The sequence below is a fragment of the Brachyhypopomus gauderio genome, chromosome 2 (assembly GCF_052324685.1).
Source record: "Brachyhypopomus gauderio isolate BG-103 chromosome 2, BGAUD_0.2, whole genome shotgun sequence".
NCBI classification, from domain to species: Eukaryota; Metazoa; Chordata; class Actinopteri; order Gymnotiformes; family Hypopomidae; genus Brachyhypopomus; species Brachyhypopomus gauderio.
This window is the reverse complement of record NC_135212.1, coordinates 33,579,453-33,599,600: the sequence shown is the minus strand read 5'-3', so window position 1 is coordinate 33,599,600 and position 20,148 is coordinate 33,579,453. Positions and strand designations below refer to the sequence as shown.

Sequence of the window (20,148 nt, the reverse complement as noted above, 5' to 3'; positions counted from 1 at the left end):
CTGTCTCTCTCTCTCTCTGTCTCTCTGTCTCTCTGTCTCTCTGTCTCTCTGTCTCTCTCTCTCTCTCTCTCTCTCTCTGTCTCTGTCTCTGTCTCTCTCTCTCTCTCTCTGTCTCTCTCTCTCTCTGTCTCTGTCTCTGTCTCTCTCTCTGTGTTTATAGACAAAGGCTTGGAGGAAGCTGAAAAGCATGGTGCATGGTTCGCCGTTTGTGGTCTCCTTCAAGAAGCACTACCCATGGGTCCAACTGGCTGGCCACGCAGGTCTCTCTCTCTCATTGAAATTACATTATTGGCCTGAATTTTTTTTATTATTTTTAATGGATTATTATTAAATTATTATGAAGAATTTTTGACATTAAAAGTCAATTCAAATTAAAACTGACATAATACACCTACTGTAGATTCTCACACTCCTCTCATCTGTCTCCCTTGTCTCATTTTCGTATGTTCCCTGTTGATTCTAGCTTGATATCCACTAAAATGTAAAGAGATACTGTAGGAACAGGTTTAGGAAAGATTGAGGCCTAACAGCTTGTTCAACTACTGTCTGCTTCTGACCTTAAACAGCTTTGCTCAATCACAGCGCAAAATTTTTAACTTGGCATGTGCGTGTACACAGGTAGTTTCCAGGCGGGTGAGAACGGCAGACTGCTGAAGAAGTATTGTGAGTATGAGAAGCAGTGTCTGACGCAGCTGATGGGCGATCCACTACGCCCGTTTGTGCCCGGCTACCACGGCGTGGTGCGCGTGGGTGAGCAGGACTACAACGCCATGGACGATCTGCTGGCATCTTTCGACTCCCCCTCCATCATGGACTGCAAGATGGGCAGCAGGTGAGAGGTGGCGGCAGGATGGCGGATCTGAGGGGTCTGAGCGGGGGTGGGGGCACTGGAAACTACTGCTGTTGTGTCATCAAGGCATAATTAACCACTTACCTATCAGTCTCTCTGATCAGACATGCACACACAGATCGTGTGATTGTCACATGAATACTCTCCCATTAATCTTGCTTCTCACTACTTCCTTCTCTCTCTCTCTCCCTCCCTCCCCCTCCCTACAACCAGGACGTATCTCGAGGAGGAGCTGGTGAAGGCGCGGGAGCGGCCCAAGCTTCGGCGGGACATGTATGAGAAGATGGTGGCGGTGGAGCCGGATGCCCCGAGCCCTCAGGAGCGGCAGCAGCAGGCCATCCTGAAGCCCCGCTACATGCAGTGGAGGGAGACGCTCAGCTCCACGGCCACGCTGGGGTTCCGCATCGAGGGCATCAAGGTGGGCGGAGCTCCCAGCTCCAGTGCTGTGTTGATTGACAAGGCAGGGAGGACCGCCTTCTTTCAGATAAGCGTACTGACTAGGCAATACAAGTCCACCATATTGACATTTTCGTTGCTGATTACCAAATAGTGACAAAGACTTCTTTTTCTTAGAGTATCTAGTTTAACAGTCGGTATGTAATGACTGCTAAGCCACATTCTTTACTCCAAGAACAAGTTCTGGTTAACTTTGTTAATTGATACAACGTTCTCCCTTTAAATAGTGCTTGCTTATGTGCACCTCAAAGTCTTTTGTAGCTTTGCTATGGTAATATTTCTTGATACCATGTTTGATTGTAAACTGTCAAACAGAATTTAGTTGATATCCAGATGGATGTCCTTCAAAACTGAGGTACAATTGAAACCATATAAAGCTGACATAATTCAGACAGTTGGCATATTTCCCCTCTTCTGGCTGATCTCTGACCTGAATGTCAGAGATAGTTGATAGTTTCTTATTGCAGTCTGTGTTTATGCAGCCGAGTGTGTGGATCAACAAAGATAAAGGCGTCTTGGCATTGAAGTAAATTGCAGATGATTGCAAATTAATCTACATATTACATGCAGATTAGCAGTGTTCAGTGGTTGATAGTTCGTTTGTGGCCCATGACCTAATTTTCCATTGCAGGAAAGAATGCAAATGTATTAGCTATTTATCTAGCCTCATTTTTTTCTCTCTGTCTCTCTCTCTCTGTCTCTCTCTCTCTGTCTCTCTCTCTCTGTCTCTCTCTCTCTGTCTCTCTCTCTCTGTCTCTCTCTCTCTGTCTCTCTCTCTCTGTCTCTCTCTCTCTCTCTCTCTCTCTCTCTCTCTCTCTCAATATCTTGTGTAGAAAGCAGATGGCACATGCAACACCAACTTTAAAAGGACTAAACACCATGAACAGGTTAAGAAGGCCCTGGAGGACTTTGTGAATGGGAACTCCGAGATCCTGGTATGCATGCTCTACTCCAGCTGAGCACATAGCTAATGAACTCGGAGCATGCATTGAAGCTTTTTAAGGATATTGATTCCTTTCCACTGTAAATAATTCAATCAAGTAAGCTGGCTCTCCAAACCACTTAATGGTGATTCACTCTTAAAAACCCAAGCATGGTTTAGACTTGTCATTGTGCTAAAGGCCAGTTTGAATAAACTGATGCATCTTGTTTAGTTGCTCTTTACTTTTCTGTGTATGTAGAGGAGCTACTGCAAGAGGTTAGAAGAACTGCGAAGGGTGTTGGAGGTGTCAGAGTTCTTCCGAACACACGAGGTGAGTTGCACTGCCCGCTCCCAGTGAGTCATCTCCACATCACTTTGTTAGGCGTGAAGGTGTTTGTGTACCAGTTGTGGAGACGACTATCGCCTCCTGTCTGCAGGTGGTGGGCAGTTCACTCCTGTTTGTGCATGATGCCTCGGGCCAGGCCCAAGTGTGGATGATCGACTTTGGGAAGACGGTCCCCTCTGCAGCCACACCACACACTGGACCACCGCACGCCCTGGGTGGAAGGAAACCGCGAGGACGGCTACCTCTGGGGCTTAGACAATCTGATCGAGATCCTGGGCGCAATGCTTGCTTCTCCGCAATCTTGAGGGAGTCTTTGCCCCTAGAGAGTGGGGGGGGGGGGGGGGGAGTTAATGGGGACAGGGCTAGAACTCTCACAAAAGGTTACATACTAAGCACCGTACTGTAGGAGGAAAGGAGAGACACAAAGCTGGAGCCAGTGACACAATGGAAGACCATGATGACTGAGTGGACACACTTTATCGGCCTCAACAGACTGCTGGTCACCACACACACACACACACACACACACACACACACACACACACACACACACACACAGCACTCATGCAAACACCATGTACTGCATCTGGACCAAAATGAGAAAGAGAAGACTGCTATTTATAAAGTGCTGGTGTCCTTTCAAGTACCCTTAGTGGGAAACTTTTTTGCTTTTTTTTATATTTTAAGCTCAGGAAATATGTAAACAACACTAGAACACTGGACTTCCCATAATGTTTTTATAGTATTTGTAAATAGATTAATTTAATTTTAACCTTAATGGCCTTCTTCTCGCTTGTATATAGAATATATAATATGCTCAGTTCTATGTATGTAGTAGTATGTGTGTTTGTACAATGTAATACTCACCAAGTAACGTGTGCGTTGCTGTCTACACTTGGTTTGAGGGTCTTTGAGGTTTTCACAAGTGTTAAATATCACCTTCCCCTGGGATTCCATGTGGATTGGGGGTTTGGGGTCTTTCTTTAATGGCTGGAAGCCGTAGTATAGTAAGATGTGTGGTCTGATACACTCCTCCGCTCTCCTGAATTGTAATTTTTGTCACAGGACACATTGATAGTTTATCTTCATTGTTGGAGTGGACTGACTGTTATCACTTGCAGACAGGTGTTTTGGAAATCCAGTGCATTTTGAAGCCCGTTGGTGACTAGCTTACTAAGGTGGAGGGGGACTTGATTCATTAGCGTTGTCTTGAATTGTGTTTGATGCTCTGAATGCCTTTAAGTTGTATAAAAACTGCCTAAGGAACAATAATTTGTGCCCTAATTAGCCAATATGAGAATACACGTTAAAGGGAATAGGCCAAGAACACCAATCCAAGAGCCACTTTGTGAGGGTGTGAATATACAGGCAATATATTGAACCAAAGTAGAGCTAGTAGGGTTGTTTCCCCTGTAATTAGCATTGTCTGATGTGTTAGGCAGTGTGGGTGTGGTTCATATTTCTTTGGGGCTTTTTTTGGGAGGGGGCTGTTTGGGTTCTTCTGATGTTTTCTGGAAATTTCTGTGTTATCTTTTTGAACTTCTACTTTTTGGATCCCTGACACTGATCCCGGCATTGGTCTTCCATTCTTAAAAAGCAAGGTTTGTGGCTGTTCTTAGATTGTCAGAAAAGATGTATGATTTAAAATCGCTCAGAAAAAATTCACCCCTGTACCCGTGCCAACAGGAACACTTTGAGAGAATGCTGCTGAGCAGTTTTAGTGAAGCATGTAGCCAGTCCGGCTCCCATGATGGTTCGCATTACGTACATCTAGGTATCTGCATCCAAGAATAAAATTCAGTGACAGGAACATGCTGACAAACCAGTTCTTGGTCGTGCCTCGGCATTGGGTGCTCCTATGGTTCCTTCAACATAGCGCACTCTACTGCTTTAAACTGAAAGCAAACTTTAAGCACAGTAAAGTAAATGTGTGTGTTCCTGCACAATCTAAGCGTTGGCCAAAGACGCCCAGATAAATGGGCTTTTTGGTAGGTGTTTTGGAGACTAGTGGTTTGACTCCTTCCATTGCCCCCAGAATTCGAGATCTTTTATTTTTCTTCTGTGCACATAGTTTGGAGATCTTAGCAGGTTGCCTAGCACTACTATATTTTAAAGCTGAGAAATGGATCCTCTAGCAATAATCGGGTGGCCGTCGGTGATAGAACGAGCCTGCATGGTGTATTGGGTTGCCGGTCAGCAATCCCACCCATCATAACGGCTGTCAGATGGGAGGACCCAGAACAATGCAACGTGTCCGCTGTCATGGCATCATGTTAACATTCTGCAACAAGTGTTATGTAAACGTATAATGCTAAATACATTTCTTTTTTATTTGATTTTATTTATTTTCACTGCAGTTCTTCTATTTGATGACCATAACTGGATGGTTTTGGGGAATTTTAGAGCCAGGAAACAGAACAGACCTTGTGGACTTAAGTGTCTGTTGTCCCACTTCCTTTACCTTTGAATGCCAATACAATAAACTGGAACTGTGAGCTTTACAAGACCTTTGTCTCATAATTAGGTTCAGCAAAGGCATGTAAAAGGGATATGATGAAATGGGATTATTTCTGTGTGTATACGGGATATATAGTTACACACACGCACTCAGTTTTTTTTGTTTATTATTAGTTGGATCAGTATTGGATCCAGATGTCTGGCCCAACCATCCTGATCAGCAGATTTATTTTTCCGTTGTGAACTTCTGACGTGCTGTTTCTGCTTTCATAATTTCCTTCACCAAAAGAACAACTTGCTCAATGTTCAATGACCACAGGCTAACCTTCAGTACACTAGTAACAGGCCATGAACATGATAAATGTGCATATGATCAGTTGAAGTCTGTCATAATTAAAATATTTTTATTACAGTAAATGTTTTAAACTGGTATTTCTGAGCAGCAATTGCAGATGTTGGAGGAGTCACGCTTACAGGTACATGAGTCACAGCAGACCTAATACAGTAATGCTGACTCAGAAATGAACCTGAGAATCATACATAAACTCACGACTTCCCAAACTACGGAGTCAAAACTTGCCCTTTCAGGAGAGATGTACAATACTCATTTAATTTCATATCCTTTTACCAAGAATGTATCAACTTCCCTGAACATATCTATTTATAATGTGTTTTCAAAGGCACGTATTACTATTAAACGTCAGTCTAAGTCTCCATCATGAATAATCAGGACACAGAAATTTGGCACGTTTCTGAGTCATAGCAACAAAAACCATGGTGCTCAGCTTCCTCAAGAACCGGAATGTCCAGCCTTCAGGCATCAAAGTATCACAAGAAAGAGAATTTCATCACATATTTCCATAAAATTTCGAGTGCTACCTCTGGGATACTGAAAGCAGCAGCAAACTAAGAAATGTAAGAACTGTATTGCCACCTAGTGAGAAAAAGATGAAATGCCTGCTAAACTGAAGGCTCACCCCTTTTCAAATTAAAACATCCTTATTATACTTTTCTCATACATGTATAACCGCAGAATTTCCAAACTATTAAATCTTGCCAACAGATGTACTCAATCATCCTTTTATGATCAATTTGGCTGAGGGCATGTGTAGAGCAACACCACCTGGCCCGCCAGTCCCTCCTCCACTCCACCAGGGGGCAGCACATAGTGGGTTCCATCGCTGGCCCTCTGGGGATCCATTTCCTTGAGCTGAGCATTACTCTGTGTCACTGAGGTAAACTCCCACAGCTGGTAGTGCAGGCTCTTGCCCTGTTTGGTTAAGATGTAGACCTCTTTGACTGCACCCATGGGCCACTCAGGTGGGACTCCGCCAGGGTAAAAGTGCAGCCAGGGCAGGGTGGCATCGCTGGGAATATCCTTGCTGGTTACACTGCCCTGGACCAGCCCAAGCAGAATACCTGAAATACAAGAAAAAATAGGCATGCAAACGCATGCAGTTTGTTCTACTTGCCAGACCATTATAGTGTGTGCAGTAATAAAATGGCAGGGTTTTTAGAAGGGTTGTTGTCTGAATGTTTGCTTGCAACCATTTCTCACCTGAAGCTACAGCCCAGTGGGCTTTGTGCCCACGCCGTAGGCAGGGCTCATGATTAAAGTCCTCATCATATCTGTGGCAAAGCAGTCAAGGTGTACATAGGAGCAGTTGGTGCTGCTGGGACAACAGTGCCACCTAGTGAACGTGACATGCGAGTGGGAAAATGGGATCTACCTCAAATGAGCCTTTTTTGTCCAATTTGCACTTTACATATTAGCCAGAAACAAGCTTATGCTTTTAAGATGAGATGTGACACATATGTAGCTCAATCTGAGTGTTGTGTGTGCATGCCAAAGTTAAGAAAGAGTTGTGTTTGCATAAGTGTGTTTACATATTGATATATACACATCAGTAAGCCAGAAAGAGATTGAAAGGATACGGTATTAGGATCGGCTGGCCACCACTAAGATGTTTCTGAATAATCATGGCATTATTGCCTGCCATGCCTCCTGACAGCCTCTGAACTCTGCAGCCGCACACCTCCTCCGCAAGAAGGGCCATGTCATGGGCTAACACAGACCACAGAGAACAATCCAGAAGTTTCACTCAGGAACATCTGGCACAACAAAGGAAGACTCACAACTCCAACATTCACACTGAAACTGACAACTTCACTTTAAACCTAAAAATTGAAATGTTTTTACACTTCATCACACCGATAATTTTCATTTTGTTGTTGTTGTTTTGGTTTTCAGACTTACCTGTACATTCATAAATTCTCAGCAAAACCATTCCACACCTGCCAAACACATCTCTACGATACATGCAAACAAACAGGTACCTGAAAACATCTCTCCCTGGGCAGTGTAGCCTTTGTCCAAGGCAGTCTGGGTGATCTTCTCCAAGGATGTGGTCTGGACAGGCTTCAGTAGAGAGGCAGCCATCCACAAGGCTACTAAGCCACATCTTCAACCAAACAAACAAGATCAAGCAAATCAAGTTTCTACATGGGGACTTAGAGAAAGGAATGAACATGGTTCTGTGGGGGAAATAAATGAAGGACTTTCCACTGCTCTAATGCACCTCACTGACCTTAATACTGAACAATTATTCTCACCATATTGAATGTGGTGTTTTGGAAGACTGGGAAACCGTAAGCTGTGCAGTGCGGCAGTCAAACAACACGGACACTCACTTGGGCCCGTCCTGAATCAGTGAAGGCACGTATGTGTTATACAACACCCACTGCAGGTCCTTCCTGAAACTGGAAAAAACAAAAAAAACAATCAAATACGGTTCTAACAATACAAACAAAACCACACACACACACAAACGATGTGTACACTGAAACTCTCTCTATTACAACATTTTCCCTACCTACTTGCTCTCTGTCTGAGCAGTATCCGCGCCTCCACAAAGTCCCCCTCCACGGGGGAGTTTCCCGCTGCTATGGCCTGGTAGAGCTTCTTCTTGCTGGACACCAGAGAATCTGGGTCTGTGAGCGGTGGAGGAGGAGGAGGAGGAGGAAGAGGGAGATCTTTTGACATAGTCGTTCTCCGTCCACCTTATCGCACTGCCGGGTGAGAAGAGGCTGGGACAACAACCAGATATTTATCATTAGTGTGAACTGAAACAGTGCATGTGTCAACATATTACTATATGTTGGTAGGGTAAGGTAGGGTGGTTGTAATGTTTAGAGAACGCAGTGACTTGTAACGGTATTTACTGCAGAATGACACGATTATGATTATTTCCATGAAAACACAGGAAATGTACCAACCCCAGTCCAAACTCGGCGGTCCGCTTAACTCCACTGCATCGCACACAAATAATCCCTCACAGGGCTGTGAGAGTTTGAAGCGTGTATAATGGAGAAGTCAGTTCCAAATAAGGAAATGAGTCGCCATAGGCTTGGCATACGCACAATAAAAAAAATATTTCAACATAAAATGTTGCTTTTTGTCATTTTGAGACTAATTTTATCCCAAACAATTTGTAACGTCTTATCACATTTCTCCGTAAATAATGAATTAATGCAATCACGTATTACCCGAACATTATAGAAAGGTACAACGTCGCTATCTTACACGCAGACCAATCAGATCAAAGACACATCTAGCACCCAATGGAAATGAAGCGTAGAGGCCGCGTGCCCCACAGCCTACCAATAGCCACGCTGCAGTACAGATTAAACATCCGATTATTGAGCGACAATAGAGGAGGCGTTTATTTGTGGGAGGCGGGACTTCCTAAGGCGGCCTTCCTTCCTCCGTTTGTTGCTTTTTCGCGGTACGTGGTCGTCAGCGCAAGGTATGCTATGTTATTTGGTTTTTAAGACCGGAACTTTCCATTTTATATTTACGTATACGGAATGTCGTTTGGTATCTAAGTAAAATTCGATATTTAATATTCGGTGTATAGTAATATAGGCTTACAAGCTAGTTAACCGTAGGTAGTCACGTTGTTCTACGGCCTGCTAGTACGTTAGCCAGCCAGCTAGTTGGCGTTTAGCGGCCTGTACGTTATTATCTCGAAATCGTTTTGTTTGCTTTCTTAGAAATATGGCTGGCCAGGAGCTGCGTTTGAATCACACCATTTACATCAACAACCTGAATGAGAAAATTAAAAAAGATGGTAAGATGACTTTAGTTTCAGTACTTTGCTTTAAATAAAGTACTCTTGTCTGTGGTGACTGGCGCTGTTAAACGTTTAATTCCGCAACCCCCCTGCCCTCATAAAACGTTTTGAATTTCACCATACACTTTCTAACGAAGTCTCTTGTTTCTTTTATCTCAACACCACAGAACTGAAGAAATCGCTCTATGCCATTTTCTCCCAGTTTGGACAGATCCTCGACATCCTGGTTTCCCGCACCCTCAAGATGAGGGGTCAGGCTTTTGTCATCTTCAAAGAGATCAACAGTGCCTCCAACGCTCTCCGGTCTATGCAGGGCTTTCCGTTTTATGACAAACCCATGGTACGCCGTTGTCCACCTGACCACTATTTTGCTCTCCCTCACATCCTGTTAAATGAGTTGTTGACTGCAGTTGCATCCAAACCCTTAAGAGTCCGTTACTCATCTTCCACCCGGCAGCGCATTCAGTACGCCAAGCAGGACTCTGACATCATTGCGAAGATGAAGGGTACCTACGTGGAGCGAGATCGTAAGAAGGAGAAGAAGAAGACCAAGGGGGTTGACGCAGCAGCCTCGAAGAAGGGCATGCCAGCTGCTACACCTGGCATGGTGGGTGTACCCACTACCATGCCTGTGAGTTTGTACAGCTTTTTTTAATACAATGTAGTGGATTTTTTCCCCTTCAGTACATCGCATTGTACTGGTTGGAGGGGGCTGGGGGTCTTCACTTAAGGTCTGTGATTTGCAGCAGATCTTTGCTGTTACTGGGATCTTAAAGGAGTACAGATTAAACCACTCCAGGAAAGTTCTGCTCATCTTGGAGATGATTTGACCGTAAGTGTTCCTGTGCCTTTTGATTTAAGGGAATGCCTCCCATGACTCAGGCTCCTCGGATGATGCCTATGCCAGGACAGCCTCCTTATATGCCCCCACCTGGTATGATGCCCCCACCTGGCATGGGTCCTGGACAAATGCCCCCAGGTGCCATGCCTCCTGGCCAGATGATGCCAGGGCAAATGCCAGGCCAGATACCTCAGCAGGTATGAATAAACACACCTGCTCAGACTTGTTGAACTTGATGTAACCCTGTGCTGTTTTGACTGTTAATGGATGTTTGATTGTTATTTAGGTCTCGGAGAACCCACCCAACCATATCCTCTTTCTCACCAACCTCCCAGAGGAAACCAACGAGCTCATGCTGTCTATGCTGTTCAACCAGTTAGTGGTTACTTTCCCTCTTAGATTTCATTTCCCTCTCACATTAACCATTGTGCTTTACGTAACAGCAGTGATATTTGTGCACAGAAGTACTCAAACCTTGTCCTATGTCAGCTTGCTTGTTTTTGTGTGGAAATAACTAATTTTAGTCAGTTAAAGCCAAGTCCCTCTCTTTTCCTCCTTAAGGTTTCCAGGGTTCAAGGAGGTACGTCTTGTTCCCGGGCGGCATGACATTGCCTTTGTGGAGTTTGATAATGAAGTGCAAGCAGGTGCAGCCAGGGAAGCCCTGCAGGGCTTTAAAATCACTCAGACCAACGCCATGAAGATCTCCTTCGCCAAGAAATAACCAGACACCAGGTCGTGCTCCCAGGACTCCACACACAAACTACAGTGCGTTGGCCTTCACATCCCTTGAAACACTTCTCCTAGTGTAAAGAGGGCGGTGCCTCATGAATCATCTCGGTTAAGGATCAAATGATGAACCTGGTCGGTTATGATGGACATGTCTGTGTTGAGTTCCTGTGAACATTGTCTGATGTGTGGGATGAAAGGTAAGGACCGTCATACTAGCAGCACGTTCCATCTGGTATATTTGGTTTTTTGTCCAATCTCTTCAAAAGGACGACCCTTGGAGGTTGTAAGTAAATATTTCTTTTTATACTTTTTTGCTTTTCACAAGCATTGCACCCAGGGTCTGGAACCCCAGACATTGTACCTGGAGCTTTCTTATCTGAATTAAAGATGATTGTTTTTAAACAAACGAGTCAAGTTCATGTCTTGCATCATACTGTGAAACAAAAATAATGGATACCATATTTTGTGGAACAGGTGAGTGTGGCGTGAGAGAGCGACTGGTGTTCTGTGGTCATGAAGCAAGGTGTTTACTGTACAAATAGTACTTAAGTAGCCTTATAGGGAACATGTCTTCACCATGTTAATGCAGAGTACTTCATCTGCTGCTGTCTAAAGTATAACAAAATATGTAGGGATGGAAAAATTGATCTGATTTAAGAGCCTGTTATGTTTGCTCTTCTGCACTCAGGGAGGCTTCTTTGCAGTTTAAATACAGAAGAATTCGGTGAGGAACAAAAATGTCCTGACCCAGCCTGTTTTTAACAGATATAACTGATGGCATGACTGCGTTGCTCCGTCTTGACCAAACCACAATCTTTATTCAGTCTTAAACCTTAATTTACTGTCATGTTGAAATTACTTTAATATGTGCTCTGATGCATCTAAATCACCAGAAATGCTAAATCAGTAAAGGCGGCTCTGTCAACGTCTGTCCTCGGGATTTTTTTTTTTCTTTTTTGCCGTAAAAGCCACTATGTCCGTCCTTGTTGCTATTGGGTGTCCTTGTCCGCCGTTTGATGTAGCCAGTAAACTTTGCGAGAGTCCTTCGTTTCCCCCGTCATGCTTGTTGCTTGCGGCGTACCACGGTCTCACACGCCAACCCGCCCGCCGTCGGTCTCTTAACAGGCCTTGAAGTGGGACATCGTCGGCCTTGGATGGATTCGTTTACCGATGCTTCGTGTGTGCCTGGAAAGCAGAGATAAAATGCAAATATCCGTCCCCAGGCGGAGACGTTCAACGGATGTGTGTTTGCTGTCTTTTTCGCATTTACTCTTTCCACTTAAATTGCATGCCCACCACCGAAGTTAAAATATACCCAGGTCAACAAACGTGCGTGCGGTTGCTAAAGATTTGTTTTTAATGCTCAGTGGATTAGTAAGATTCCACTTGAAGCAAATATAAATACTAAATGAGATTTTGTGGTTCATTCGTATGCAATTCGATGTTTCGTCGAAATTAGATTTTAAGTGTCGTTTATAGTGATCGTTTAAAATGTAGAAAGTTGCACCGAGATAGCCGTGTTTGTGCTTTCAGTTAAGGTTAAATCCCGGTGTGTCATGTCTTGCCTTTTTGTGTTTTGTTCTGAAACTATGAGGTGAACGAATAAAGAATGCAACACGAAACAATGTTCGTCCACTCTTAAGTAATATATTTTTTGCTCGTGTTATTTCTCACACCGAACAGAACCTGTTATGGGCGTTGAACAACCAGAACCAATAGCAGCAATCCTCGAAAATAATTTTTGTCCACGCGCCTCGCCGTTTTACGCAGAGTTGTTATTTTACGTAGTCTTAGATGACCAGCCGTTTTCCTAACATCAAGCTGAAGAGCGCGCACTCGCTTCTCCTTGAGAAAGTGCTGGGTTACGTCTGGCCCACTACACGGCGCGCCTGATGGTTCCTTTTCCACCAACACTCTGATTTGGTTATTCGTATCTGATCGCGATTCATAAATGGGATCGGCCTGGTGTGCCGGCCGTTTAAACTGTTACGCGGTGCTTTTAGTGATGATGTGGGTAAAGGGTCCCCCGATAGGGAGAGTGCAGCCCGCTCCTTATCAAATCGAATCGTATCTCAAAAGCTGCAGTCACAACTCTTGACGGGACGGCTGATCACCCGTGCTCTGTGGCCCACTACTTGCTACTATTGCGGGAGCCTGAAAAGCAGAGAAATAACTAGAACTTTTACGCTGTTGTTACAGCTGTGCCCATCAGATGGCGTCAGGCATTCACGGGTGTAATCAGCAAACCTTGACCATTTCGCTGAAAATGACAGCCCTGTTTATGAAGCATTCGTATTCGTAATAAATCAGAGAATCGTCTCTCAGTCTTGAATTCGAAATAAGGAGCAATTGAAATTCAGTTCATGCCCCGGGTCAGACCCTCTCTATGCTAATTACTGATTCTAGCTGAAGAGCCCTCTGTTCTGTCCCTGGGTCACTGCTTTGGGAAACAACTGGTTGCCAGGGATGTAAGCGTCAGCAACAAGTTCATCTCCTGAGAGGGGAAGGGGAGGGAGACCGAAGCAGCTTGGTTTCAATAAAACTGACTCATTTTAGTTCAAGTATAAAACAGTTGCGTTGTTCAGTGGTCTCTGTGCCTAAACATATCTAAGCGCAGACAGAACGGAAAATGTTCCGCAACCCCTGGCCAAAACGTGGGTGCGCGTTTTGTAATTTTCTTTCTTTCTGTTTAATAGCTTGTACATCTGTGGCATTACTCCTCTGCCCGTTACGCGCATCCAACATCCAATCACGCGCACTACTGCAAGCGCGAGTAGCCTAAATAAATACTCTGGCGCTCAGCTGTGCGTTATGCATGATTAATCATCCATATCCACTGGAGGACGGGGTCCCCACAATCACAGCATGGGAGCTGAACTCCTGAATAACGCCGCTTTGGGTTACTGCTTTGTCTTCACCCAATGACCTAATGATTAAGTCAGAAAAAGCATTATGTATTTTTGCCGCGCGGCAAGAACACGCTGTTTTTGCATAAAAGTAAGGACCTATTGAATCTAACGAGCCGCCTCCCGTGTCCTTTGTCCGGCTTCTGACGGAGACTTAATTGGTGGCGCGGCACTTTGATCTCCCTCGGAGATTACGTGAAGCTTGAGGGAACCGGACCATTACTGCTGAACCGCAAAGGGTGTACACACCCGTGAAAAGGGTACCACTCCACTGAATACTGAACATGACGTGTAACATATAATCGATTTGAAGCTGTTCCTTTTCAAGCGTGGGGTGGAAGGGGGTGCGCTGGCTGTTATCCAGTGGTCGAAGCAAAATAGTCTAACTTGGCGTATTGTCTAGGTGAAATTTCATCTGTCCTATTATTGAAACTAGGAATATAAACTAGGTGACGGGTAGGACCGTCTTCGCGCTGCGGACACTCCCTCCCGGTTCAAATACGCTTCGCCAGGCATTCCCACAGCTCTGTCCCTCTCTCGTCCTCTTTCATACACACACACGCACTCTCACAAACTCCTGTCTCCGTCTCCACACACATTCTCACGCACTTCATAAGCGCTCTGCCGAGCTGTCTGCATGCTTCCAGTTCGGTCACAAGAGCTACCACACGGGCGAACAAGTGAAAACAGCGACGATCCGGGTTTAGGCTGGGGTAAAGTAGTCTGTAGCTCAGAGAGAGTGCGAAAGTGAAGAGGATGAGAGTTCGTCAGTGAAGTAGCAACTCGGGCATCCGAAGCACTTTAACGGCGGCAGGTGGCGGAGGCAGTGGGAGCCGTACCCTCCCTCAGAGGAGAACCCACCCAGGACTCCTCACAAAGTGTGATCTGCGGACGGTTACCTGCGGGCGCTACCGGTGCAGCTTATTCTATTACCACGCTGTCTCTTAACACGATGACAAGATTTTGTAAGTGAAGAAAACGTAACCAATCTGGATAACGGGGTCGAGGTTCTATACGTGCGGTTCAAGTCCGCAAATGTCTGCGGCGAAGATGGTCAAACACGGAGGGACTAAGGAAAGCGCAGACACGAAGAGCGCGAGAAGTGCACGGGCTGCCGTAAGGGGTCTGAAACGGGGACACCACTGGAGCGTGCTCTTCCTTTTCTCGGTTGCATTGCAGTCGCAGGTAAGTCGTAGATTTTTTTATTATCGTCGTGTTATTGCTTATCTCCCTCTATTAAAACGCGCACGATAATACCTGATAATACCACTGTAGCTCTTGCTGCAAGCCACTGTCTATCGCCACCTGTTGTTCCTTCGGTCTTTGTTGCGTGATTCACTTGTTGCTTATATGGGCGTGTTGTCTGTTTTCCGCTCAAGTCTCCTGTTTTATTTCTCCTCAATTACAGTAACAGAACGTATCAGAGCACATAGGAAACCACAGAATCAAACTTGATTCAAAACTTGATTCTGTGAAATACCCAAGGGGATGAGTCCACTGTAACCGGATACAGGGAAAATACGACAGCGTTCTACATAAAATGTGCATTCGGACCAACAACGTCCGCAAAAACGAAACCGGTTTAATAACCAGGGTTGTTGCAATGCATTTCTGTTTAGACCGCGTGGCTCTCTGCAATTTCATTACTTTTACAGATAATGCTTCCTGGAGACACGTGAGGTGACTTGGGGTCTTTGCCTTGGCCTCCAGTGATTCCACTTATACGTCACTGCGCAAAATCACACGGAGGCTTTGACTACGTATCACCGTCTGTGCAATCAAGTGTAACTTAGCGTGCAGCAGCCTGCCTGCGCATTCAAAATCGCCAGCGCGAGCGCAAATAATCAATCGTCCGTAATCCATTGCCACGGTAACCGAAACAAATGCGTGGACATCCACAGAGGCTTGCTTCAGTGTGAGATTGAACTGGACGTGGACGCTCCACTGAAGTGCTTCCAAATCTGTTAGGCAGAAATCAACCAGGCTTTCTTCTCTGTCCTCCCATCACCCCTCCCCCCATGTATCCCCCCAAACCAACCCCCCCCGCCTCTCTGCACCAGGGTCCAGGTGATCAGGGCTGGTCTCTGTGGCCCACAGCAGAAATGACCCCCGGCCTACTGTGTAGAGGCCAGACTCCGACTGAGACAAGCCTTTGAGCTGAGACGCCATGCGTCCATGTTTGTGTTTACTGGAGGTTTCTGCTGTGGGCGGACATGCCTGGTCCAATACTGAGGGCGTGAGAACGGTGTAGTCGGCCTTGTTTTGTTCATCTGTCTGTTGTTTCATGCTTCGGGCTGACACTCTCTGCAAAGGTCACTGGATCAGCATGTGCAGTATATAGTATATCAGGTGTCTAATGTGCCAATGTAATGACATTCATTAATGTGTGAAAGGTAAAACATAAAACATGATCTTTGCTTAGCATCTATATCCTGAAGGAATGGGAGAGGGATGAGCAATGTTCCACCATTCAGCAATGCCTGAAATGGGTGGATCACTACTAATCTTAATCACTACTATCTACTACTAATCTATCTATGAATGGTACTGCAGTCTCTTAAAAAGCCATTTTATCGGAACATTCTTAAAATTGGGTTGGGCAGATTAAATCATTCCTGAGTAAAAATGGTCAAAAATGTTCAAACATGCAGTCGTATTGGTAGTTATTGTATGATGTACTGCCTGGTAATTAAAGCATCATGTTGGTCAGTGATGGCCATTATTTAAAGCCCCAAAGTAACTCTTGTCCCATCGTGCATGCACAGATGAGGTCTGTAACTAATGGTCATACTTTGTGGTGCTAGTGGGATTAAAGCCCTGTGCTGTTGTTCATTCACAGATTGAGAAAGAATGAAAGAGGGAGAGGGTGTGTGTGTGTGAGAGAGAGAGAGGGGAGAAAGAGGGAGAGAAAAGGAGAGAGCACGAATGAGAGGAGAGTGAGATGGAGAAAGGGAGAGTGAGAGGAGGTGATGAGAGAGGTAGAGGAGGCGGGGGTGCTGAAATACAGGTATGTGGGGAATGACCCTGCTGCAGGATGGCAGGACAGGAAGAAAGAGTCATGGAGAGTGAGCGGCATGCTATCTCTGCCCCGCCGTTTGATGTGTGCGGCATTTGGCCACAGGAACCACAGGAACGGGCTGCTACAGGAAGACAGTACTGGCTTTCAGCAGCTCGGCTAGCATGGAGGAGACCCCAGACACCACCGAGCCTTACTGTCCACCGCAGAATTCCTTAAGACAGCAGAGTTGTGTCTACGTGTGGGTGTGTCACTGCCTGAGGTTTTCTCTTTGGTCTTTATCTTAAAGTTTATCAGAAGTTAGGTCTTCCTAATATGTAGCAGTTTCTCCTATGCACAGATCACAGATCATACCGCTAGTTCTTCATGTTAGACGCTGCTCACTATTATGAATGGCAGTGTGTAAGAGTGAGTGAGCAGGTGATGCTTTGTCCATCTTCATCAATCTTTTTGCTATGTTTCATATATACTCAGAAAGAATATATTGTGTGTATTGTTTTGTGTGTATTGTCACTACCAGGATTGATCTGTGTGTGATGTGAAGAGATCTTTGCGTCCATAAGTTTCTTAGCGGACCAGTTCTGACCTGCTGTGTCTCCATGGAGCTTATTGTTTGTACATGTGTGTGTGCGTGTACATGTGTGTGTGTGTGTGTCTCACTTTCCCATCTCAGTAAATGAGAGATGGGAAAATGAACGGCAGAGGTGAGGAGAGGACCCATGGCACAAAGAACAGAGAGAGAGAGAGAGAGAGAGAGAGAGAGAGAGAGAGAGAGGGGGAGAGGAGAGAAAGAAGAGAGGGGAAAAAGAGCTTCAGCTGGTTTACACAAAGCAAGAAGGGAAGAAAGGAGTGATGAAGAGAGAGGGAGGTAAAGAAAGGAGCGATGAAGAGAGGGAGGGAGAGAAGGCCTCTCTGTGCCCAACTCCCATGCTCCGAGTGTCTGCTGTCCCTCGAGAGGAGAGGAGAGGAGAGAAGAGAAAGGAGTGGCAGTCTTGCGGAGAAAGAAGGGACGAAACCGAGCGCTGTGTAAAGAGGTCGGCCGTCGCCATCACGAGGGAAGAGAAAGAGAAAGGGGAGAGGCAGGATAAAGAGCGTGAGAGAGAGGGAGAGAGTGCAAGTGCTCATGGAGGGGAGGGGTAAATAACCTGAGGAGAGGAAGATTGAGAAGGATAAGGTGAGATGATCGCACAGATAGAGTTGGGGCTCCTAGCAGCGGGGAGGAGAGCAACCGTCCCTTTGGAGTGATTCAATCCCCCTCACCCTCCCTCCCTCCCCTGCTCGTTCATGTGGGGGGAGAGAGCTTCAGTCATCACTCTCGTGTCCTACCCTGGGTCCCAGGCGGCTTCCTTTTCTGGCTATAGAACAAGGACACACTTTTAAGGAAGTGTACTCTGTCTGCGCTGGTTCTCTTGATCAAATGCGCAAACATCAGTTCATCAAGGACACGCACGCGTACACACACACACACACACACACACACACACACACACACACACACACACACACACACACACACGGCATTTGTGAGTCTTTGAACTTATGTGCAGTTTTTACTTTAGGTTTTGCTGAGTCACCCAAATCAGTAATCTGTGTATGTGAGTATCTATTTGTGTGTAAACATACCGCATGTGTAAGATTATATGATTATATGAGGATGAGCTACATTTTTAACACATGTAAGAGATATCTGTATTGTATAAGATATCTCCTAAGTATGCATTTTTATAGTGATGAAGTTGAATAATAATCTTCCTCACATATGCTTAAATTCACGATGTGATGTAATGTTATGTCAAACAGTACCTAGCTCTGTACATAATTTTTTTAAACATACTTTTCATATTAGTCATGTTAGTCAGTATGGGGACTACAGTGTCATTGAGGGGACTACAGTGAAAGTGTGGGGATTACAGTGGTAGAGTGGGTACTGCTGTGTCAGTATAGGCACTACAGTGTAAGTGTGGGAACTGCAGTGTCAGTGAGGAGATTACAGTGTTAGTGTGGGGACTACAGTGGTAGTGTGGGAACTGCAGTCTCAGTGAGGAGATTACAGTGTTAGTGTGGGGACTACAGTGGTAGTGTGGGAACTGCAGTCTCAGTGAGGAGATTACAGTGTTAGTGTGGGGACTACAGTGGTAGTGTGGGAACTGCAGTCTCAGTGAGGAGATTACAGTGTTAGTGTGGGGACTACAGTGGTAGTGTGGGAACTGCAGTCTCAGTGAGGAGATTACAGTGTTAGAGTGGGGACTACAGTGGTAGTGTGGGAACTGCAGTGTCAGTGAGGAGATTACAGTGTTAGAGTGGGGACTACAGTGGTAGTGTGGGAACTGCAGTGTCAGTGAGGAGATTACAGTGTTAGTGTGGAGACTACAGTGGTAGTGTGGGAACTGCAGTCTCAGTGAGGAGATTACAGTGTTAGAGTGGGGACTACAGTGGTAGTGTGGGAACTGCAGTGTCAGTGAGGAGATTACAGTGTTAGTGTGGGGACTACAGTGGTAGTGTGGGAACTGCAGTGTCAGTGAGTAGATTACAGTGTTAGTGTGGGGACTACAGTGGTAGTGTGGGAACTGCAGTGTCAGTGAGTAGATTACAGTGTTAGTGTGGGGACTACAGTGGTAGTGTGGGAACTGCAGTGTCAGTGAGGAGATTACAGTGTTAGAGTGGGGACTACAGTGGTAGTGTGGGAACTGCAGTCTCAGTGAGGAGATTACAGTGTTAGTGTGGGGACTACAGTGGTAGTGTGGGAACTGCAGTGTCAGTGAGGAGATTACAGTGTTAGTGTGGGGACTACAGTGGTAGTGTGGGAACTGCAGTCTCAGTGAGGAGATTACAGTGTTAGTGTGGGGACTACAGTGGTAGTGTGGGAACTGCAGTCTCAGTGAGGAGATTACAGTGTTAGTGTGGGGACTACAGTGGTAGTGTGGGAACTGCAGTGTCAGTGAGTAGATTACAGTGTTAGTGTGGGGACTACAGTGGTAGTGTGGGAACTGCAGTCTCAGTGAGGAGATTACAGTGTTAGTGTGGGGACTACAGTGGTAGTGTGGGAACTGCAGTGTCAGTGAGGAGATTACAGTGTTAGTGTGGGGACTACAGTGGTAGTGTGGGAACTGCAGTCTTAGTGAGGAGATTACAGTGTTAGTGTGGGGACTACAGTGGTAGTGTGGGAACTGCAGTGTCAGTGAGGAGATTACAGTGTTAGTGTGGGGACTACAGTGGTAGTGTGGGAACTGCAGTCTCAGTGAGGAGATTACAGTGTTAGAGTGGGGACTACAGTGGTAGTGTGGGAACTGCAGTGTCAGTGAGTAGATTACAGTGTTAGTGTGGGGACTACAGTGGTAGTGTGGGAACTGCAGTGTCAGTGAGTAGATTACAGTGTTAGTGTGGGGACTACAGTGGTAGTGTGGGAACTGCAGTGTCAGTGAGGAGATTACAGTGTTAGAGTGGGGACTACAGTGGTAGTGTGGGAACTGCAGTGTCAGTGAGGAGATTACA

At 45.6% G+C, this 20,148-nt stretch overlaps 4 protein-coding genes across 7 annotated transcripts in view; 3 read left to right on the top strand and 1 right to left on the bottom strand.

Annotated features, from left to right (window-relative positions):
* Nucleotides 1-114: 114 nt before the first annotated feature.
* itpkcb (inositol-trisphosphate 3-kinase Cb) lies at nt 115-5,080 on the top strand. The gene is given in 7 exon segments (XM_076994605.1): nt 115-260; nt 619-832; nt 1,064-1,268; nt 2,140-2,241; nt 2,488-2,559; nt 2,666-2,746; nt 2,748-5,080. Coding segments are annotated over 7 exon segments (879 nt in total). The 5' UTR covers nt 115-187; the 3' UTR covers nt 2,880-5,080.
* A 415-nt stretch (nt 5,081-5,495) lies between these two features.
* On the bottom strand, nt 5,496-8,596 carry actmap (actin maturation protease). Of its 4 annotated transcripts, XM_076994564.1 has the most exons (7): nt 8,308-8,596; nt 7,905-8,118; nt 7,723-7,791; nt 7,369-7,493; nt 6,967-7,096; nt 6,590-6,660; nt 5,496-6,450 (listed from the first exon to the last, which is right to left on the bottom strand). In XM_076994564.1, the coding sequence occupies exons 2-7, from the start codon at nt 8,072-8,074 to the stop codon at nt 6,119-6,121; spliced, it is 897 nt and encodes a 298-aa protein (XP_076850679.1). In that variant the 5' UTR covers nt 8,075-8,118; nt 8,308-8,596; the 3' UTR covers nt 5,496-6,118. The 4 variants fall into 4 exon arrangements, with proteins under 4 accessions (XP_076850679.1, XP_076850708.1, XP_076850698.1 ...); XM_076994593.1 differs by lacking the exon at nt 8,308-8,596 and having other exon boundaries at nt 7,909-8,117; XM_076994583.1 differs by lacking the exon at nt 8,308-8,596 and having other exon boundaries at nt 7,645-7,791; nt 7,909-7,986.
* Nucleotides 8,597-8,705: 109 nt separating this feature from the next.
* Nucleotides 8,706-11,140, top strand: snrpa (small nuclear ribonucleoprotein polypeptide A). Its single transcript, XM_076994618.1, has 7 exons — nt 8,706-8,837; nt 9,085-9,161; nt 9,332-9,504; nt 9,622-9,795; nt 10,026-10,202; nt 10,292-10,380; nt 10,567-11,140. The coding sequence occupies exons 2-7, from the start codon at nt 9,089-9,091 to the stop codon at nt 10,724-10,726; spliced, it is 846 nt and encodes a 281-aa protein (XP_076850733.1). The 5' UTR covers nt 8,706-8,837; nt 9,085-9,088; the 3' UTR covers nt 10,727-11,140.
* A 2,447-nt stretch (nt 11,141-13,587) lies between these two features.
* LOC143500444 (uncharacterized) overlaps nt 13,588-20,148 on the top strand; it is a 34,722-nt gene continuing 28,161 nt past the window's right edge. The window contains 1 exon segment of the mRNA XM_076994552.1: nt 13,588-14,825. Within this exon segment, the coding sequence (XP_076850667.1) occupies nt 14,676-14,825 (150 nt within the window). The 5' untranslated portion in view covers nt 13,588-14,675.